Below are 22,137 nucleotides of genomic sequence, written 5' to 3'. Positions count from 1 at the left end.
AATGATGGCGAGCTGGACGGCCAGCAGAAGCAAATGCATTCCTGATCCGATGGTGACATTCTTGGGGGCCGCAAAAGGCTGTGCGAAGGATGGCCAGTAGTTCACTTGTGGGGACTTTTCCCGGGGGGGGGGGGGGGCAGCCTACAAATACAAGCCCTCGTCTGTAAATCATCTTCGCGACGTGCAGGTCTTTCCCCGTGGTCCGAGACTCGTCGTAGGCGTGAGAGTTTGAGCTGCGCTGGGCTGGCATCTGCACTCAGACGACTTGACCATCACGATATCAAGCTCTCGTCGTGTCTTTCTGTCTGTATACCCTTGAGATGCCCTTTGTTAATCGCTTCCCACTCATTGTGTCTCCTGTACATGACTTTACTGTATTTTCTGCACATCCAGTCGGAATTCCTCCACGCTGTCATTGGCCTTTTTATTTCCTTTGCCTTGTTGTTCTCAGCCAGAATGCCTCAACGCCTCCGTCCCTCGATAGACCTTCCTACCCCGGCTCGGGCCGTTCCTCGCAGAATGAAGTCCAGTCCTATGCTAGCCGGCAGCAGGAGTTCATCTGCTTCGTCGGATGATCTCTTCTCTCCCATGATGGAATTGAATACCCCCATGACAGAATACCCCATGGGATCCCCCTCTCCCATATCCCTCCCCCGTGAAGACATCGAGATTGCCTTCCTCCGCTCGCAAGCCTCCCTCAAAAAGTCCTCCCTCCTCAATGACCGGTTTGCAACGACGCTGGATAGCCTGAGCGCTCGGCCGCTTGACGAGCTGTCCCTCACCGCGAAGGTCCAGAGCCTTGCCTCCTTTGTGCGCGAGATTCTCGACAGTGCCGACCAAGTGCATGAGGACGGCCCGCAGGATATTCTCAAGAAGTCCCTGCGCGTGTTCAACAAGCATCTGTTCCAGGATGAAAATATCCACAGTGTCCTGGCTTCCCTGCCTCTCGAGCCGGAGGAGAAGTTCCAGATCATCCAAACCTACTATCAAGCAATCAGTGTGACGCAGTTCATGTCCCCAAAATGGAGCAGTAGTCTGTTGTCTGATGCTCTTGGTTGTCGCGCAAACATCGTGACTGTCTTCAATGGTCAGGGCGTCGAGGGCTACTTCGATGAACTACAGCATCTCTTCAATACCTACCCCGGCCAGCTGGCTGAGCCCCTGTTCAGCCTAAGCGAACAGTTGAAGGGGCTTGCGGCCGACAGCCGCGCCCAAGACATGTACCCTCATGGTCTGGATGTTATCGGCTGGCTGGAGAAGCCCGCGGCTCGCCCATCTGTCGACTATCTCATCTCTGCCCCCGTGAGTCAGCCTTTGATTGGACTGGTGCAGCTACTCAACTACTATATCACATGTAAGATTCTGAACAAGTCTCCCGGAGAGTTTGCGCGGCACCTCAGTGGTACTGCAGGCCACTCTCAAGGCATTGTGGTAGCGGCTCTCTTGGCCACCGCTGTCTCGTGGCCGACCTTCTTCGAGGCCGCACGCACGGCTATTCAGGTGCTATTTTCGATTGGATGCCGCTCTCAACAGTGCTACTCCCCCAGCTCCATCCCACCCAGTCTGGTGGACCAGGCTGAGCGGCTGAGCCCTATGCTGAGCATCAAGGGCGCCTCCCACGAGCAGTTGCTGCAGCATCTGGCCGAGCACAACAAGTATCTCCCTGCCTCACAGCAGGCCACCCTGGCTCTGCTCAACGGCCGTCAGCAATTCGTCGTCGCTGGCGATCCTCTCTCCCTCTACGCCTTGGCTAACAAGGTTCGCACCGCCTCGAACAACTCCGCTAGCACTGGGCAGGCAAACAATACCCGCGTGCCCTTCAGCCAGAGGCCCCCCTCAATCACTGCACGCTTCCTCCCCATCTCTGTGCCATTCCACACCCGCCTTCTCGAGGACGCCGCTTCACAGATCGTCGAGGATCTCAGCGCCGTGCACGTCTCCGGCACCAGCCTCCTCTTTCCCGTCTTCCGCACTGATAACGGGGCCGACCTCCGGGAATACGACAACCTGATCCCCGAGCTCGTGCACATGGTGGTCTGCGGCACCGTGGACTGGGAGAAGGCCACGCGGTTCCCTTCGGTCACCCACTTTCTGGACTTTGGGCCCGGACGCGAGACAGGCATCGGGGCATTCCTGGCCTCGGCCAAGGCGGGCACAGCGACGCGCATCATCCTCTCGACGACGCTGAGCGGCCCCAGCAAGGCGCTGGGCTACATGCCGGAACTGATGACCCGCAAGGGCTCCGTCGTCTACAACACCAGCTGGGAGCAGGAATATGCCCCCCGGTTGGTGCGGGTCGGGGACGAGATCCTCGTTGACACCCGATTCTCGCGTATTTTAGGCCTGCCCCCTGTCATGGTGGCGGGGATGACCCCCACGACTGTCTCGCCGGAGTTCGTCGCTGAGGTCATGAACGCCAACTACCATATCGAATTCGCTGGCGGCGGCTACCACAACGCCGAGATGATGCGCACCGCCCTCCAACAATTAATGCAGTCCATCCCCGCCGGCCGCGGCATCACCTGCAACCTCATCTACGCGAACCCGCGGGCGATGGGCTGGCAGATCGCACTGCTCGGCCAGCTGCGCAAGGAGGGCGTGCCCATCACGGGTCTGACCATCGGGGCAGGTGTGCCCTCCACCGAGATTGCAAGCGAGTACATCCGGGACCTCGGCCTATCGCATATCGCCTTCAAGCCGGGCTCCAAGGACGCGATTGACATTGTGCTGCGCATCGCAGAGACCAATCCCACATTCCCCATTCTCCTGCAGTGGACGGGCGGCCGCGGCGGCGGGCATCACTCGTACGAGGACTTCCACGAGCCGATCCTCGACCGCTACGCGCAGATCCGCGCATACTCCAACATCATCCTTGTTGCAGGCAGTGGCTTCGGTGGCAGCGACGACACTTATCCCTACCTGACAGGGGCGTGGTCCAAGGATCTGGGCCATGCGGCCATGCCCTTTGATGGCATCCTGGTCGGCAGCCGCGTCATGACCGCCAGGGAGGCGGGCACCAGCTCCGCGGTCAAGCAGGCAATCGTGAACACGCCGGGCGTACCGGACGCGCAGTGGGAGCAGACCTACAAGAGGGCGACCGGAGGCGTAATCACAGTCAAGTCAGAGATGGGCGAGCCCATCCACAAGCTGGCCACGCGTGGTGTGCTGCTGTGGGCTGAGCTAGACAAGGAGGTCTTCTCGCTACCTGCACCGCAACGAATCCAGGAGCTGCAGAAGCGCAAAGCCAGCATCATCCAGCGACTCAACGCCGACTACGCCAAGGTGTGGTTCGGTGTCGACGCCCAGGGCCAGCCGGTTGAAATCGCCGTGATGACTTACGCCGAGGTTTTGCGTCGTGCCGTCGACCTGCTCTACCTAAAGAGCCAGCAAGCCTGGATTGACCCCTCGTATCGGTCGTTCGCCGCCGACTTGGTGCGTTGCGTCGAGAGCCGCATGAGTGCCCGCCAGCCGCGGCTGCGCGCTGTGCTGCAGCATGAGACGCAGCTGGATCGCCCAGAGGCCTTCTTGGTCGACTTTCTGGCGGCGTATCCGCAGGCTCTGCACGATGTGCTCGTCCGCGACGACGAGAACCAGCTGGCCATGCTGTACAAGCGGCCGGGGCGTAAGCCGCTGCCCTTCATCATCGCGCTGGACGAGTCGTTCGAGTACTGGTTCAAGAAGGACTCGCTATGGCAGGCGGAGAGACTCGAGGCCGTGATGGACCAGGACGTTGGGCGAATCTGTGTGCTACACGGCCCAGTGGCAGCGCAGTTCACCACAATTGCCGATGAACCGGTCAAGCAGATCCTCGATAACATCCACAAGCCGCATGTTCAGGCACTCCTGAAGAGGCACTACGCAGGAAACGAGGGCCGGGTCCCTAAGCTGGACTATCTGTACTCTGCCGGGGCATTGCCCTCAACGATATCTCTGGACGAGGTGGCACATGTCCACCGCAGCCGGTCCTACAAACCTCCGACTCTCGCGTATGACCTCGATGCCCACGCCGAGGACCTGCCGGCTGAGGAGCAGTGGCTCGACCTGCTCGGTGGGACGAAGCCCTCTTGGCGCAAGGCTTTATTGACGCTGCCCGAGATTGCGCAGGGCAGGCAACTGGCTAAAAGCCCCATCCGGGGCCTCTTTGTGCCCCGCGGGGGCCTCAGCGTGCGCATCAGGTACCCCGACCAGCCGGAGAAGACGGTAATTCTGATGCGGCAGAGCACCAAGACCAAGGAGAAGGACGAGGCCACCATCGAGATCCGCGCGCTCTCGGCTTCGGATATCATGCTCACGCTGCGAGCCCCTGTTACCGGTGTCAATCTCCCCGTAGACCTCGTCTTCTACTTCACATACGAGCCGTCGCACGGCCGGAACCCCATTCACGAGATCATGGAGACGCGCAATCAGCGAATCAGCAGCTTCTACGAGAGTCTCTGGGTTGGCGACGCACAGCAGCAGCAGCAGCAGAGCGATGATATCGTTTTGGTGAAGCGAGAGGCGATCCTGGACTTTACCAAGGCCATCGACAACCGAAACAGCGCGTATAGCGGGAAGACAAAGGGCAAACTGCTCGCACCCCTGGACATGGCCATTGTCGTGGCCTGGAAGCCCGTGATGCGGTGTCTCTTCACTGACGTGGCCGTGAACGGGGACATTTTGCAGCTCCTGCATCTGAGAAACGATTTCCAGGTGCTGGATGATGCGAGCCCCATCCGCGAGGGCGATGTCCTGTCGTCGACCGCCGAGGTTGAGTCCATCCGCATCCGCCCCGAGTCTGGCAAGGTAGTTCGCGTGCGCGCCACAATCTCCAGGCAGGGGACGCCCATCATCTCTCTGGGCAGTGAGTTCATTCTCCAGGGCCGGTACGAGGATTACCACCACACGGTCGAGACGAAGAAGGAGGAGCAGGTGTACAAGCTGCCGCTGCAGTGTCGGCGAGACGTGGTTTTGCTGGCGTCGAAGCCCTGGTTCCAGATTGCTGCAGGGGCCAGTCTCGACGACCACCTGCACGAGGAGCTTACCTTCCAACTGCGTAGCTCGTACCGGTTCCGCGATGCCCAGGCCTACAGCCAGATCGAGACCTGTGGCACGGTCAGCTGCACTGTCGGCACCGGCGAGGTGACCATCGGCACGGTAATGTTCAAGAGCAACTCGCACTTCAAGAACCCGGTGCTGGATTTCCTGAGCCGGCGCGGACAGGCCTCCACCGAAGTCAACGAATTCCCGACGTCCGTCCCACTGGCGGCGGACCTCCGCCTCGCGATGCCCCAGTCCAGCAACCAGTACGCCGCCGCCTCAGGCGACAGCAATCCCATCCACCTGTCGCGTACGTTTGCGCAGTACGCCGGCCACGACGGCCGGGTCGTGCACGGCATGCAGACCAGCGGGTTCGTTCGGGGGCTGGTGGAGCTGCACGCGGCGGAGAACGATCCATCGCGCATGAAGAGCTGGTCCGCCTCGTTCAAGGGCAAGGTGAACCCCGGCGAGACGCTACTGGTGGACATGAACCACACTGGCATGACCCACGGCCGCCAGATCATCGTCGCCACCGCACGGTCTGCTGAGACCGGCATCGAGGTGTTCCGCGCAACCGCTGAAGTGGCGCAGAAGCCAGGGGCGTACCTCTTCACGGGTCAAGGCAGTCAGAAGCCCGGTATGGGGATGGACCTCTACGAGACCAGCGCGGCGGCGCGCCATGTCTGGGACACGGCGGAAAGGTTCTTCGTCAACACGTACGGGGTCTCCATTCTTAAGATCGTGCGCAACAATCCCAAGGAGTACACGGTGCACTTCGGGGGTCGCCGCGGCAAGGCCATCCGGGACAACTACATCGACCTGGACTTCGAGGTGGTCAACGCCCGGGGCGAGATCGAAGCGGTGCGCGCCTTCAGCGAGATCACCCCGACTACGCGCTTCTTCACCTACACCTCCACCGGCGGGCTATTGCACGAGACGATCTTCACGCAGCCCTCGCTGGTGGTCATGGAGCTGGCGCGCATCGAAGACATGCGGGCCCGCGGGCTGATCAACGAGGACAGCTGCTACGCAGGCCACTCGCTGGGCGAGTACTCTGCCCTGGCAGCCATGGGGGAGATCTTCACCCTCGAGGGCGTCACGGCCACCGTATTCTACCGAGGCTTGACGATGCAAAAGTCGATCGAGCTGGACCATTCCGGCCGGGATTACTCCATGGTCGCTGCCAACCCGAGTCGGGTGTCAAAGAGTATGTGCACCTCATAATAACAGTAACGATATAGACCCCCAGTACTGACAAGTATCCAGACCTCAAAGAATCCGATCTATGCGACATCGTCAAGACAGTCGAGGGTGCAACCGGAGGACTCTGCGAGATCGTCAACTTCAACGTGAAATCCACCCAATACGTGTGCGCCGGTGATGTATGTGCAGCCCAATCCCTCTCCTCAAATATCAAGTGACTAACCACTCCATAACAGCTTCGAAGCTTAGACTGCCTAGCAGGTGTCTTCGACCACCTGGTAGCCCATCCAAAACTACTCGCCTCCATGGACACCCTGAAAGCCGCCATACCCGATATCATCCAAAGCTGTCTCGCCCAGACAGACATCAAACCGACCCCGCTGGAGCTGCAGCGCGCCAAAGCCACGATCCCCTTGAAGGTCAACGTGCCCTTCCACAGCAGTCTCCTCCGCCCGGGCGTCGACACCTTCCGCCGCAGCCTAAGCAAGGCCATCTCCGAGCACATGGTGCGACCGGAGAAGCTGGTCGGGAAATACATTCCTAACTTGACGGCGCGGCCGTTCGAGTTGAGTAAGAGTTACTTTGAGCAGGTGCTGGCCATCTCCGAGAGTCCTCGCGTGAGGGAGATCTTGGAGAATTGGGATCAGGTAGCGCCTGTTGCGGTTTGTTGAGGAGTGTGAACTCCATACCTGCAAATGTGAATTGTTTAAAGCGTTTAGTTAACTTTGTGATCTTCGGTCTTTTCGCGATTCCGTTGGTTAGTGCTGTATATAATCTTTGCTTCAGCGTTTTACTCATCTAAGCATATGATCTTCCCAGCTACTATCGTAGCATTAAAAAAATCCATCGCGCACCACTGCTCTCAAGCGTAGGAAATCGCTCCTTTCCAGACTAAGGGATGCCAATATGCCTGGCCTGTCGTATTAAATGAAGCACATTGATTTCGCGTGCACATTGCCACTAGCCACCTTGTGAGGGCAGTCGAGTCACATGTCTAGATGTTCCCTTAAATTATTGCACTCCCGGCGAAATGAGGCCTCCTTTTCCACTTCATGCACAGAGACCAGTATCGCACAATGCTGTGGATTCTTATCCCTTCTCTCCCAAACAAATTCTGTGTTGGTTGCTTCGAGCAAACAAATGTGATTTTACGCCACGTTTAGTGACTAAATCTGAGTGCCGTGGTGATTGAACACAAACGCGACAGCACATTCGCTCGGGTCGGCGGAGGCGTAGCTATACTTGGGCCACGTGATTGCAAGCAATGAACAATGAGAAAATCCATGGGACATTGGAGGGCGAGCCCCGGGTCTTCAGAGCTGCCTTTTACGTTAAACGCAATTTGAATGTGGATTTCTTGTTAGGAAAGCCGGCGCTGTAGACGCTCGAATTGCATCGAGCGGATCCTGCCATTGCTGAGCGGTTGCGTATGTCCGGTCTCTCTTAAGCTGCATTGCTATGTGTCGGGCGTTTGAAGTTAAGTATCTATCAGTGAGACCGTTCCTATGAGCAAGACGGAGGTTGAATAAACCCCTTCTTGCACCTGGAGGTCTGCATCTATGATCCAGATGCCCGCCTAGTAGGCAAGTGTCTGATTTGACTGTCAAGTTCAAATGTTGCTATTCCAAGTTCCGCTGCTAGGTATTGCTTACCTAGTAAGATATTTCACAAGTCCTCACGCCGCGTGTCGCGCGGCTCTGTAGCAGTGAAATTGGGACTCGGAAAGGTATAACCTCGGTATTCAAGTACTTAGGCTGCCTGAAGAAGCCCTATGTTATTCTAATAAGATGTCTGGAGTAACTTGCAAGCGCCTATGTGGCATACCTGCCAGTGCACATACCTAGGTGTGCTCACCATGATATCCTTATCCTCTTAGGCATATAGATATACTGACATACTTAGTAAATACATAGCCAGTAGTATCTATAGGTGACTGTTAACCTACACATATCGATACATAAGTACCTACATGGTTACCTACAGGGTTACCTGAAGGGTCATCTAGAAGGGAAGGTGCCAGGTCTTCAACTCATCATAGGTAGAATCCCATCCGATTCTAGGGTTCTGCCAGGGTATTTTTAATACGGTATTTAAAACAAAGCGCACCGAACAAAACCAAAAGTACCGTACTGGCCCACGCACGGATTACGGAAAAAAACACCGCAAACCGAGTAGGAAAAGAGGTCTATAAGATATTTCAAGTTACCTACATAATTACACCTGGGCAGCCTTCAATATTGGAAGAGGTCTACTACCTATCCCATGTGCCTCCAGGGCTTCTCCGCTGAACATTCATCCATTGATGGACCTTCTAACAACCTTGGAAACCAGTTGACTATCTCTCATAGATAGGCGCCCGTGAATCCGTGATGTCCGACCGGGTTCCACTCCCCGACAGGGCTCATATGCACCTTTTACTCCGCAATTCACAGGGGAAGGTCAATCGCTCCCACAACAGACATCTGGACCGTTCCGATGGGATTCTGCTGCCCAGGTGGGACGGGAATAAGCTTAGGTCAAATGCCACACACCGCACCCGCAAGTGGTCAACGGAATGGTCGGTTGATAATTGCCAGTGGCGCAGGATTTCACTTTTCGGGGGTTTACATTTCGGGGAGGGATGGCGTATGGTACCTTGGGCATGGCCAGGTAATACCAAGGAGAAATCCTGCAGTCTACAGATAGTCTCCATACTGGTATATAACATGAGGGATGATAGAGCAACCACCCCTGTGGATATTCCAACCACCCCCAGACCCACTTACAAGGCGGTGTGTAGGCGGTCAAAAAAGATACATCCAAGTCCCAGGTGCACCACCGGGACTCTACCAGACTGTTTTGATTTTTATAAGTTCCACTTTACTATATACCTTTAATCTACGGAGTAGTATGTAGGCCTATTTCTAAGTCTCTTCTTTAAGTTATTAACTATAAGAAAGTAGATCTCTATAATGCCTTCTATGGCTTCACTCCCCCTTTTTTTTTTGACCATGGTGAAGGATTTCATGGGTTAGTAAGACCCTTCTTCCCTGGTATTAGTCTTTCTTAGCTAGTGTTAGCTATCTCCTAGTTATTATAAACTCTTTCTTGATTATAGAGGACTTTATAGCTCTCATAAAAGACATATACTATATAGGAAAAGCAGGCTTGGACTAGTACTTTGTACCGACCGGCAGAAAAAAGGGCCAGAATTTTAGATGGGGTATGCAAACAGGGCAAACATATGGTAATTCGACCTATTTAGGGAATGAGTGGGTCTAGGGGTGGTTGGAATATCTACTGGGGTGGTCGCTCTATCATCCCTCTATAACATTTGAATGGTGGGGAAGGAAGAGGGAAGATTCCAGGGCTCCTCAGCAGAAACCTTGGAATGGGCTGGTGCCAGTGGTTGCTGTTGTGCTGTATTGAGCCTCACATCTCTGAGTGTGCGACCTTGAGCGGTCCTGTCTATCTAAAAAATGGTGTCACTAACCATCCTGCCGGTTCCAAGGTTATTTCATACATTTTTCATTAAAATTATCTAATAAGTCAAATCCGATTTCGAACATAGAAGCCTCAAGTGCTTCAAATTTTTACACGAAGAATCGGATCTGCAAGTTTTTCAAGGCCTTATCCTGGGCGACGGTGTCTGTACACCTCTAGCTACAACTCTAGGCGCACCCGTGGACATCTAAGCGCTAATAGAACATATAGCGGGGTGGGTACGCAATGAGTCAGACATATATGGGCATGTGTATGTGACCTCAGATTAAGGCATAATAGTTGAATATCTTTGAACGTTATTATGGCTCTTTAAGGGTGTACACGGGCGGCTGATACCCTTACAAAGCCGGCAAGATTGCAATGAAGACGTCATTCATCCCAAGTTGCAATTGAGGCTATCAGAGAGCTCTTGCATGAACGATGATTGAACCCGGGAACGAGAACGAGAACGAGCTAAACTTGAATGTGGGATGTATCGGTTCTACCTGATCGATCGATCGCGATCGACCGATCTAAACCTTGGAACTTCCAAGGTTTGATACTGTAATGCATCGTGCGGAATCTTCCCAAAGTCATTCGTCACGATGAGTAGGAATTTATGGACGCTTACCTTGACCGAGTAAGACAGGCAGGATTTATTTATTCCAGGGCCTGTACCGTTTTTGTAATACATTCTTTACGTACCAGTTGTCCCGGAGTCGGAAAATGAACCCGCGATGGACCCGGGCTGGGCATGTTGCTAAACCTGTTCCAACTTCTCAGCCTGCTGCAAGCAAGGATCACGAAGATACAGTCAGATTAGAGCCCGGAATCCGAAATACCATGCCCGACTGATGCTGATGGGATGGTTTGAAGAGACACAGCAAAAGGCAAGTAAAATGACGCGGTCGGGTGTTAATTGGACTCTCACTCTTCACCTTCTCCCTTGGTAATAACCTGGACCACCCGCGAAGATCCGGCAACAGCGTTGCTGAGAGAGACCGCATCCCAACATGGGCTTGGACTACTGGCTTGTGTACGCTTCAAAAGTGATCCAAAAATTATAAATCGCGATTCTGATAGCTCTGCAGGCATTTTACGTGGACCATTCCACCAGCTGCTTTGCTGACTGTGGCTTATTGGCCGTTCTTCACGAGGACGGAGATCTTGAAAATATTCACACTAATCACAGTGAGCTTTCGCTTCCCTTTCTGTTTGTCAATGTGTTAATAATTACAGATTGCTGTCATTGCCACAATACCATGGGATTCATATTTGATTCGAAATCGCATCTGGACTTATCCCGACGATGCCGTGGTCGGCGTCACGATATTCAAAATTCCCATAGAGGAGGTGTTCTTCTTTATCATCCAGACTTATCTCACCGGCCTCTTGTACATGATTCTACATAAACGCCTTGTACTACCAGTGTATCTCCTGCCGAAATTCATTAACTCATCTATGAATTTCGTGCCGCTGGTTCTATCAGGTGGAATCGCCGCTGCGGCAGCATGCATCTGGGTTGGGAATGAACTAACTTACATGGGCCTTATCATGGGATGGGCACTCCCTGTGATAGCATTCCAATGGTATGTCCCAATGCATTGAAATACAAGTGCGCAATGCTAATGAATATCGGCCCAGGTTCTTTGGTGGGAGCTTTCTCCTTGCACTACCCAAAAAGCCAATACTCATCTCAATTCTACTCCCAACTGTATACTTGTGGATGGTCGACTTTCTTTCGCTGCAACGAGGAACCTGGGTTATTGAGCCAGGAACGAAATTGGATTTACAGTTCGGAGGCTACCTCGATGTGGAGTAAGTCCAGGACCTCGACGATCGCAACCTCGCTGAAACTGATGGTATTACCGTTCAGAGAAGCATTATTCTTTCTGATGACCAATGTGATGGTTGTTTTGGGCTTTGTTACGATGGACCATGCAATTGCTATCGCAGAATATGAAGATGCCATAGCTGCCCCCGGTCACAACAAGTCACAGTCGTTTCAACAGGTCGTATGGAACTACATGACACGTCGACAAAGATCCCTAGATCTTGGCTTTTTAGAGGGTCTCAGTATTGCTATTGATAGACTAGCTGAGAAAAGTCAAAGCATGTATCTGGGAAGCGCGATGTTCCAGGGCCGATTAAGAATCGATCTCATACTCCTGTGAGGATCCTTTGAACAAATTCAAAATTTGGATGCGTGAAACTGACACGCGACGCAGATACTCTTTCTGCAGAGTCATTGATGACTTGGTCGACGAAGCCCCCGACAAAGAGACAGCCAAGGCTAATATCAAGGAGGCCTCCCAAGTCCTTTACTGGCACTTTTCTAACAAAAATCTTGGAAAGCCACTATACGAGTATTTGGATGCTGAATATGGTGCGTTTCAAAAGAAGCGGCTATCGCCGCTCATCTCTTCGATTGCACTACTACCGACTTCGCGGTTGACTATAAAACCCTTACTTGAGCTCCTTCGCGGCTTCGAAATGGATCTGGGATTTTGCGCAGAGAAGAATGAGTTCCCAATCACATCGGAATCCGATTTAGACCTATACGCCTATCGAGTGGCTGGCACGGTCGCATCCTCTCTTCTCGAATTGATCTTCGGCCACTTTACTACAGCTACATCCGAGGAAGACCGCAGTCGGATTATTGAGGCTGGCCAAAATATGGGCCAAGCGCTCCAATGCGTCAACATCGCTCGAGATATCAAACGCGACGCAGCAATAGCGCGAGTTTATATTCCCACTTTCTGGCTTGAGAACGAAGGATTGCGCCCACGGGATGTTATCGCAAATCCAGATGATTCCAAGTTGGCGGTGCTAGAAGAACGCATGATTAAGAAAGCAGAGGGCCTTCACGACTTGAACGTTGCAGCAATTGCTCAGCTACCGATAGAAGCTCGTGGACCCGTCAAAACGACGGTTGAGAGCTACATGATGATTGGGAAAATGGTTCGCAAGAGACGGCAGGGAGCTCTTAGTAAGACTAACGGCAAACTTAGAGTGCCTCTATGGCGGAGGCTGTCGCGCGCTTGGTGGGATATGTGTTCTGCATAGATTTCCTGAGATTTATTTTTTTGAGACTTAACCCGGGGATTCCAGCAAGCAAAGACCAAGCTAAAGCCACGGGTGAAATTTGCGCGCGAGTGAAACTACTTGAAAGTAGATATTCAGAAACAGAAGTTTTCAAGTTGGAAGTTAGACCCTGCACGCAGGAGAAAAATTCAGGTTTTACCCTCCCCTCGTTAACAATAACAGCGGGGTCATTTTCATGACCTTGATTTGAAAGTAAACATGTTTGGGAATCGGCTAGCGCGTGATAGTCTGCATCAATAGTACATAATTCTTCCAAGCCGTGAGCCATGTGCATGAAGTATCCAAGCTGTATAGTATGGTACAAAAAGCAAAGAAAAATACACATGACGAATACCTGACATCCCTGGATCCGATCCGATCTTCTAAGGTTCCGGGGTTAGCGGGATCGATTGCGGTGATAGGCACCTGGTCATTGGACTTGTTTTGATCAAATTATATTTCTAGACTTCCCCGAATTTGAATTATTCCACAACTCTCCGAAAATATGGCTCGTCGTAGCGCGATTATTGTTGGTACGTGTATCCTGTAATCTTCGACCGCACCTTGTGCTCATTCTTGCTAGGCGCCGGCGCGGGAGGCATAGCTACGGCTGCCAGGCTAGCCAAGGCCGGATATGAAGTCACTGTTGTTGAGAAAAATGAGTTCTTGGGAGGGAGATGCTCCCTTGTTCATCATAAAGACTACGTACGTTGAACGCCGTAGACGATTATGGACGCGTCCTGAAAATGTAGTGTCAATACTAATGACGCTTCAGAGATTCGATCAAGGGCCATCACTTTTGCTTATGCCCCAGATATTCTACCAGACCTTTCTTGACCTTGACACCTCACTGGAACAAGAAAATGTCAAACTTTTCAAATGCGAGCCAAATTATCGCATCTGGTTTGCGGACCATGATTTCCTGGAAATGTCCACTGATCTCACCAAGATGAAAGCTCAAATAGAGAAGCACGAAGGTCCAGATGGCCTTCACAATTTTTTCGAATTTCTGAAAGAGTCCGGACAACATTATGCTCTCTCATTGGAGCATGTTTTGACAAAAGACTTCCCTAACATATTCGCTATGATGCGACCGGAGCTTGTTTGGTCATTGCTGTCTCTTCATCCTTTCGAGAGTATGTGGAGTCGCATCAAGCGATATTTCAAATCAGACAAAATTCGCAGAGCATTCACCTTTGCTAGCATGTATCTCGGCATGAATCCGTTTGAGGCACCTGGAACATACTCTCTTCTTCAATACACAGAGTTAGCACATGGAATCCTTTACCCGGAGGGAGGCTTTGTCAAGGTGAGTTGAAAGACATAGTTCACACGCCACTACTCGCCTTTGCATTCTGTTCCCTCGCTAGCTCTAAGATTTATCTCATTCTAACTGGAATTGACTCCTTCAAGTTCTGACTCACGATTGTAGGTCTTAGAAGCCATCGGGAACGTTGGAAAACGTTTAGGCGTTAAGTTTCGACTGAATACTGAGATCGCATCAATAATCATATCCAAAGGCAAAGCCCAAGGAGTACGTCTCAAATCAGGCGAGGAACTTCTAGCCGACACAATAGTTATCAATGCCGATCTTGTCTACGCCTATAACAACCTGCTACCACTTACTCCGTACGCGAAAAGCTTGACAAAGCGACCGGCATCATGCAGCAGCATATCATTCTTCTGGTCCTTCGACAGAATAATACACGAGCTACAAGTCCACAATGTCTTCCTGGCCGAAGAATACAAAGAAAGCTTTGACGCTATCTTCCATCGACACAAACTCCCCACTGATCCATCATTCTATGTCAACGTCCCGAGTCGAATCGACCCTTCAGCTGCGCCCGAGGGAAAGGATGCTGTGGTCGTGCTGGTGCCTGTGGGCCACCTCACAGACGATTCACTGAACCCTCAAGACTGGGAATCATTGGTCGCTCGCGCCCGGAATGTTGTGTTTGAGACAATCGAGGCTCGCACAGGAGCAACAGGCCTACGCGAAAGTCTCCTACATGAATCGGTTGAGACGCCTGTCAGTTGGCAATCAAAGTTCAACCTTGATCGCGGCGCAATCCTGGGTCTTTCTCATTCTTTCTTCAATGTGCTCAGCTTCCGACCTAAGGTGAAGCACCCTGACTTCGGCGGACTGTACTTTGTCGGTGCAAGCACGCATCCTGGTGCTGGTGTTCCTGTCAGTTTAGCAAGTGCGAAGGTAGTGAGTGAGCGCATTTTCCGCGATACAATGGGGGATGATACATTGATGGGTGTTCATGTTTGGATATTTTTTGCTTTGGCAGTACTTTTGTTGGCCTTACTGCTACACCAGGCTGCATAGTTTTGGCTAAATAATCTGGTTTTTCAATTCGATACCTCTGTTACGCTCTCTGTTATTCGGTTCCAAGGGATAGAAATACTACCAAATTCATATATCTTGCATAAGTGTTAGTTAGTACCAGTCCAAACGCCTGGATCGCAGAAAGGAAACACCTCTTTTCAAGCCAGCAGGCAATGGCCATGTTGAAGTGGTAGACCGCTTGCTCTCAGCAGGCACAGATGCAGCGAGGCTTGATGAGTGGAAGCGGACCCCGCTGCGATTTGCCGCTATGAAGGGCCATATGGAAATAGTTCGGATGCTCCTCACTCGCACAAAGATAGATCAGAACCTACCGGATTGGGTGGGTCGATCTGTCCTCCACAATGCAGCAGCATATCTACGAGAGGGTCAGGAAGATATAATCAAGTTTTTGGTCGATAATGGTGCCGACCTGGAGGCCCTCGACGGGGAAGGAGGAACTGCTCTCCACTGTGCCATCTTTCGAACCTCAGATCAACCTGCTCCAACGCTAGCTTTGATCAAACAGCTCATCGATTGCAAGATCCCCCTAGACGTCCGCGACAACCATGGGCGGACGGCCCTTCTATTAGCAGCTGTAACGCAGAACCTTGGGGCCCTGGAATTGTTACTCAAAGCTGGCGCTAAACCGAACGATGGATCCTTTCTCTGCGCGATCCAAACGGGCAGATTGGATATCATCCAGCCATTTCTAGAGCCTCACACAAAGCAAGATCTTCATGAACGAGCATGGAATGAGCAGACAGCACTCCATATTGCTGCGAGTCAAGGCTTCGATGGTGTTGTTGCCAAACTTTTGGACTTTGGTGCTTCCGTCCGATGTTGCGACCTTCGCAAAAGAACCCCTCTGGTGTGTTCACAACAGTACGGAAGGACAAGCACCGTTATATTGCTCCAGAGCGCACAACCGGAGGTCCGTGGCGACTATATGTCCCGCGAAGCCCAACGGCTCTGGGGTCGCAGTGCGCTCCACTGGGCCGCGGAGGCTGGTGATGATCTAAGTAAGTTTGCTCTCGATCAGTCCGCCCTAAACGCACAGGACGATATGCAAAGAAGTCCTCTGCATCTGGCAGTCTGCTCAGGATCATTACAAACTGTGAAGCAACTTATCTCGGCACAATCCCCGATAGATTTGACCGACAGCCTGGGCCAGACCCCCTTGCATTACGCGGCTGAACAGCCAAGTCTGGAAATTCTCGAAATTCTCATCTCAGCTGGTCCTGAGCTCCATGCCCTGGACAAGTGGTCCTGCACACCACTTCATCTGGCAGTTGGAAAGAACAGACCTGTGTTGGTGGAGGCGCTGATTAAGGCAGGTGCGCAAATGCGAGGGAACTGTGACGAAAACACACCTTTGCATGATGCTATTGCTGCTGGATATGATACAGTAGCCCATATATTACTGGAGACCAAAGGCGACAGACCAGACCTGGCCCAGAGGAACCGTGGAGGACATACAGTTTTCCATTTAGCGGCCGAGTACGGCAGATTACTAGTTCTTGAGAGCCTCCTGGAACGCGTTCCTGAAGCCTCTACCGTGCTAGACTATCAAGACCTCCAGGGTAAAACAGCGCTTCATATGGCCTCCATGAGGGGTCATTTTGACGTTGTCAAGAAATTGCTGGGTAGCGGGGCAATCGCCAATCGCCTGGACAAGGAACTTTTCATGCCTGCCCATTATGCTGCTAGGGCCGGCTATGAAAAGATCGTGGAGGCATTGATCGACGCCATCCCAAATCATGTCAATCATTTCCTAGAGAAGTGGGACCAAGCACTACCGAACTTCCCTTCCGAGACTGAGGGGGGTGACGAGGCATTCTTTAGTTGTTTAATTGACCTGGGCGCCCTTGCCTTCCACCAGGACAACCATTTGGTTCGAGTCATGGAGAAATGGGCCCCTGAGAATCGCGAGGGCTTCATTAAAGCGGTCGCTTGGGGCTTGCAGACATTCGAGAGCAATGCACACAGCATTCCGAGTACCTTTCTTATGCAAGCAGTGAAGGGCGGCCATGAGGGGATGGTCAAGCTTATCCTGCGCAAAATTCCGCAAATGCCGCTGCAGGCGCTGTCATACTGGCAAATGAACGCGCTCTCCCTCGCCGCCAAACAGGGTAATCTTGCCATAGTCAAACATCTCATCGACTACAATGCCGACCTCAACGCCATCAGCGACATGCAGCAGACCTGTCTGCATGAGGCCGCAGAAACTGGACATGCTGAACTCATCGCTTTACTTGTGCAGAAGGGGGCAAACCCTGATCTGACTCGTCTTCGGGATGGGTCCACTCCGCTTCACCTGGCCGCAGAAGAGGGACATGCTAAAGCAGTGGACGAACTGATCAACGTTGCGTTTGTCAATGCGCGTGATGACCACGGGCAGACACCACTGCATCGTGCTGCGATGAATGGACATGAGTCAGTCGTGAATCTGCTTCTAGAAGCGGAGGTCAATGTTCTCATCCGGGATTTTGAGGACCACACGGCGCTAGACGTGGCAAATGGTTTGGGAGAAAGGATTTGCGCGGCTATACAGACTCAGGCAATGCGGCAAAGAGTGCAGAGGGGGTCCTAGATTCATCTTCCGCAGAATATATAGGCCACTTATGTGGTCCCATTCATTTGATCGACGGGGCCAATGCAAATTTGATTATAGATTCATCTTGTTGGTGAATTTATTTGCTTTCAACATGATAAATCTTCCTCGATACCCAAGATCGGACATTTGGACATATTGAATATCCATGGATCTACTGTAGATGGATCACTCCCTTTTGTAGCTCCTGATAAATAAAGATGAGGCAGCCGTTCTAAGGCATTGCAACTTACTTCCTAGGAGTCACTGTCACGGGGCAATTGATTTCTTTGAGTCGGTAAGTAATTGAGTTGAGGCGAGTGGCTTCTGGGAATAAAAATGTATAGAGAGTTTGATAGGCCAGGAATCTTGAGCTCATACTACTGATCTTATAGTAGTGATGAAACATAAAATATGAATAGCCATACGTGGCCAAGTGTACCAAGCTATCTCTTTCTATATAGGAGATTGATTTCTAAGCCCTGGAGTAGGCCTACTTATTTGCACTAACTAGCGCCATAAATTTTACTTAGTGAAGAGGGGAACGGTCCTTAGTTCTATAGCCATGTCTGCGAACAATGGAAAGAAAGAGCTACAGGCACGCCACTGAGGGTAGCGGAGGTAAAGAAGGAGAACCAGGGTGGATGGAAGTAGTGAAGGTGGTCTGATAATCTACTATCACAGAACAAACGATAACTAACTAACAACACTATAAACTTGAATATAACAAATATTAATAACATAATAAACTCTCTTCTATAACGTAATTCACGGGCGAGCTGCGCACACGGGCGAGCTGCGCCACGTCCAAAGCGCGGCTCCTATCTAATGGGGGTAGGCCGGGTGAGCCTCACTCCAGCCTGTGGTTCCATTCTTAACTATGGGAACCAAACTTTTCATTTATATCACTCCGACCATATTTTACTATATGGCCCATTTAGATATTAGCTTATCCCTAATTATAATACTATCCTAGGGGACTCCTCCAAACAGGGCTGTTTGTAGATTGTCACGGCAAAATAAGATAAAAGAATTATCTTAATCCCAAGGTCTATGAATCATCTATTATACATGAAAGGATCTCTTTTCCAAAGGAATCAAGGACCGAATATCCGACTTGACATCAAAGATATATAATAATGATTTAATTATATCTGAAACAAAAGGATATAAAATTAGTCCTGATTTACCTATAAATCAGTCTCTTTCAAGTATCAATCTCTATTAAATATAGAAATTACTTTTGGAATATCATTGACTTGATTATTTATTATATTCTGCCTATCTTATAGGTACTACCCTAATCTAGTATTATTTCCTTTATAAATTTTGATACTTCTAAATTTAAGATACCTAGAATAAAATATCTAATTAAATTATATGATAAACCTCTTAAATCTCTTAAGAATTATATTAGAGTTTACTTATTAAAACCTTAGTGTTACGAACCGGCTGTCAAGCAACGTGAGTATACACAAACGTGTGTCGATACTTACCGCAAGCCGTTATCCTGCAACTGTACCGTAGCCGTCCGGGCCTTACACGGGCTCGAGTCTATAGGGATCCTTGCACGGTAATGCTTGATCAGGGGGTCGCCAGTTAGTCAGTCACGAGTGAGGTTATCACAAGTGAGCTCCCCAACTGGTTGGTGGTTTGTCCGCTTAGGTTGAGATGTGATTCCAAGCAAAGGTGTCAATCTGAGTCGTATTTGTAGAGTCCAATAACAATGAGTAAATAATCGCGAAGAACTAAATACGTGATGGGTAATGAGTGTTCTTATATATCTAGTCCGTCCTATTGCCCGATGGGACCGGGTCTCATCCGTCAGTGTGATCCGATCCCATCCCATCGTGGGATGGGACCTCGTCCTATCCATGCATGGGATCTATTGTTGGAATAGTCCCTTGGTCACGTGCTGGTCACGTGCACCTTTGTCGTAGTTGGAATCGGGTACAATTATGGTTTGTGCCGGGGAGGCCAGAAATGGCCTCTTGCGAACCGTCCCGTTCAATAATGGAGTATTCTCTCAGACGGCGGATAGTAGGCTGAATGTGGCCCTCGTGGGTGCCTGAGGCCTCAAGTGGCCTTCTGCCCCTTTCTGGGTCCGACAGCCAACTGATTGGTTCGTAGTTGCTCCTAGGAGATTCCTCCGTAGTGGGTCCGTAACACATGGACCTTAATAGAAATTAGGAGATATCTCCCCTATATAGTGCCTAAGCTTATAGGATTGATATATCTAAGTATTCTACCCTCCCCTAGAGACTTTAGGTTAGTTCTCCTAGGTCAGTCTCCTCATCAAAGCTTAAGTACCTTATCATACTACTCTTATCTAGTTACTATATTAATAGTTATAATAATAATATATTGTCAGCAATTCAGGCTGATTGTATGCCTGAATTTCTGGGATGAAAGTGGCCCTTTGGTCCAAAGGTTATGCTGGCTAATTCATCCCACGATCAAACATTTCTGTTGTGGAATGAATGATATTGTTTTGATCTGATCTATCAGATCAAAGATCATCTTCTCTCGTCCGAGAAGATCCGCAACCCGAGCCCCGTTGTTGGGATCAATGGTTGCAAGATGAGATGAAAGGACTCGATTATTTCGGATTCCTAGACCTTTCATCGGAACGCGAGCACTGCATTCTTTGAAATCAAACATGCACTTCCTTCTTATAAAAGAGGGGAAAACTGATCTATCACATTAGAATAATAATCAGATCAAAACAATGTTGAATTGCGGGATGACATAATCATTCCATCTTTTTCAGACCAGAAAGGGCAGGAAGGGCCCTTTGATCCCAGGAAAATCAGGCATCTAAGGTCATGTGACCTATTGATCCTGACTTTTGCTGACACTATTTATAGTACTACCGTGAATACAAGACTAGATATGAAGCCCGAGAAAAAATTCCTAGAACAAGTGCACAGTGTGGCATTGGTTATTTTACGATATCCTAGATTTCCCCTACCGCCCAAGGTTCACCTTAAGAAGTTTTAATACCCATATTATTTTCTTGAGCTTCCCACTCGTGAGGCCTCTAAAGATTGTTGGGGATAGGTACGCTTTCGATAGTATGAGATTGAATTACTGCTAAAATATCTCACGATAGCCAACATATTATGTACAACTTTAGAACCTTACTTCTACATTCTAGAGAACTATAAAGCGCCTTTCGATTTACTAACTATTTTTGATAGATTAATGGGTCATTTATAAGACTATCATCAGGACAAACTAAGGGAAATATGCTAAAATTATGTAGAGTTTCTGCTGAATAAGCTGAGCTATGTATGCCAAGTCTGGATTTATGCAGTAAATGGGTTTTTTCTTCACCGATGGGGCCCTAATAAAAACCCATGGGGCCCCATCGTGTAACGGGTTGAACCCGACGAGGGGCTTGTTGTCGATTCCGAGGAAAGCTGTACGCACTAGTACGGAGATAGACCAATGGGATCATTGAACAGTACTTGAGATGTGTTTTCTAAAATACAGGATGGATGTGCAAAATAAGAGGGTTGTGGGTGCTGATACAGCAGTTGATGCCTTCCACATTGTAGCTAGGAAGATTTTGGGACTCTGAGGAGGGACAAACTAAATACCAGTTTGTAGAAACACAACTCGAATTTTATCATGTGATTTATATTATATCCCTGCTGAGCAGGCCTGCTCAGGCTTACAACAAAATCTCTACTAGATTAATTTTGTTATTAAAACCCTAGGTATCAGCACAAGAAGTCAAAAAAGCGATATATGGAATTTGTGTAAAATTTAATGAGGTATATAGTAGTAGCTGGAACAATACCAATTGCTTTATGGTGTAACCGCTTTAAATTGTGGCGAAGTGCAGATCCTATGAGATCTGTTGTTTCAGGGAGAGGCATTTGGCCCAATCATAATCCAGCTCCAGCTCAGCTGACAGGGTCAGTGCGGGGTCACACGACGTAGGGTGATTCTCACCCGCACTCACCCGTCTCTCACCCCGTCTATTGCACACTCACCCCTTCTCACCCCCGATGACGTCAGGCTAAAGCGGCTCTCACCCCTTCTCACCCGGGCGACAGGCACCCGACTACTGTCCGCGTTTAAGCCACACGCCGGTCAGTTAGTAGTATGGTGGGTGACCACATGCGAATCCTGACTGTTATATGTTTTTGATTTTTTCCTTTGTATCTTTAATGCTAGCATCTGTTTCTCCTCCTAGGAGCACAATCCACAATTCTATATCGTTCCTCTAATGAATCTCATGCAAACCCACGAATTCTCGGACTAATTTTCTTTTTATATTCATATAAATTTAGAAGTAGGCTGAGCGCCTGTGATTATAGTACCGCTCAAGTTCAGATATGAAGTGATATGTGGTTTTGGAGATTCAAGCTTCATTTTCTTGAAAGAGATTTTTTTTTTCATATGGCGCAATTTGAGCACAAAGAAGTAGTCTCTAAGTTCC

The 22,137-nt window shown here is 50.3% G+C and overlaps 3 protein-coding genes across 3 annotated transcripts; all 3 read left to right on the top strand.

Moving 5' to 3' along the window:
* Positions 1-519: 519 nt before the first annotated feature.
* N7483_011564 (fatty acid synthase beta subunit) lies at positions 520-6,890 on the top strand (the record flags this gene model as incomplete). Its single annotated transcript, XM_057094991.1, has 3 exons — positions 520-6,223; positions 6,283-6,398; positions 6,456-6,890. 3 exons carry the CDS (start codon positions 520-522, stop codon positions 6,888-6,890), a joined length of 6,255 nt encoding a protein of 2,084 aa, XP_056940962.1.
* A 3,804-nt stretch (positions 6,891-10,694) lies between these two features.
* N7483_011563 (Bifunctional lycopene cyclase/phytoene synthase) lies at positions 10,695-12,747 on the top strand (the record flags this gene model as incomplete). Its single annotated transcript, XM_057094990.1, has 6 exons — positions 10,695-10,717; positions 10,773-10,872; positions 10,921-11,270; positions 11,326-11,499; positions 11,558-11,851; positions 11,910-12,747. The coding sequence occupies 6 exons, from the start codon at positions 10,695-10,697 to the stop codon at positions 12,745-12,747; spliced, it is 1,779 nt and encodes a 592-aa protein (XP_056940961.1).
* Positions 12,748-13,270: 523 nt separating this feature from the next.
* N7483_011562 (Phytoene desaturase) lies at positions 13,271-17,687 on the top strand (the record flags this gene model as incomplete). Its single annotated transcript, XM_057094989.1, has 5 exons — positions 13,271-13,298; positions 13,364-13,470; positions 13,541-14,074; positions 14,198-14,981; positions 15,265-17,687. The coding sequence occupies 5 exons, from the start codon at positions 13,271-13,273 to the stop codon at positions 17,685-17,687; spliced, it is 3,876 nt and encodes a 1,291-aa protein (XP_056940960.1).
* Between the last annotated feature and the right edge of the window lie 4,450 nt (positions 17,688-22,137).

This window comes from Penicillium malachiteum (assembly GCF_028827825.1).
Source record: "Penicillium malachiteum strain IBT 17515 chromosome Unknown utg000005l:1.0-9002435.0:326005.0-9005861.0, whole genome shotgun sequence".
Taxonomy (NCBI): Eukaryota; Fungi; Ascomycota; class Eurotiomycetes; order Eurotiales; family Aspergillaceae; genus Penicillium; species Penicillium malachiteum.
The sequence above is the reverse complement of the archived record's forward strand: the minus strand, read 5'-3'. Positions and strand labels throughout refer to the sequence as shown.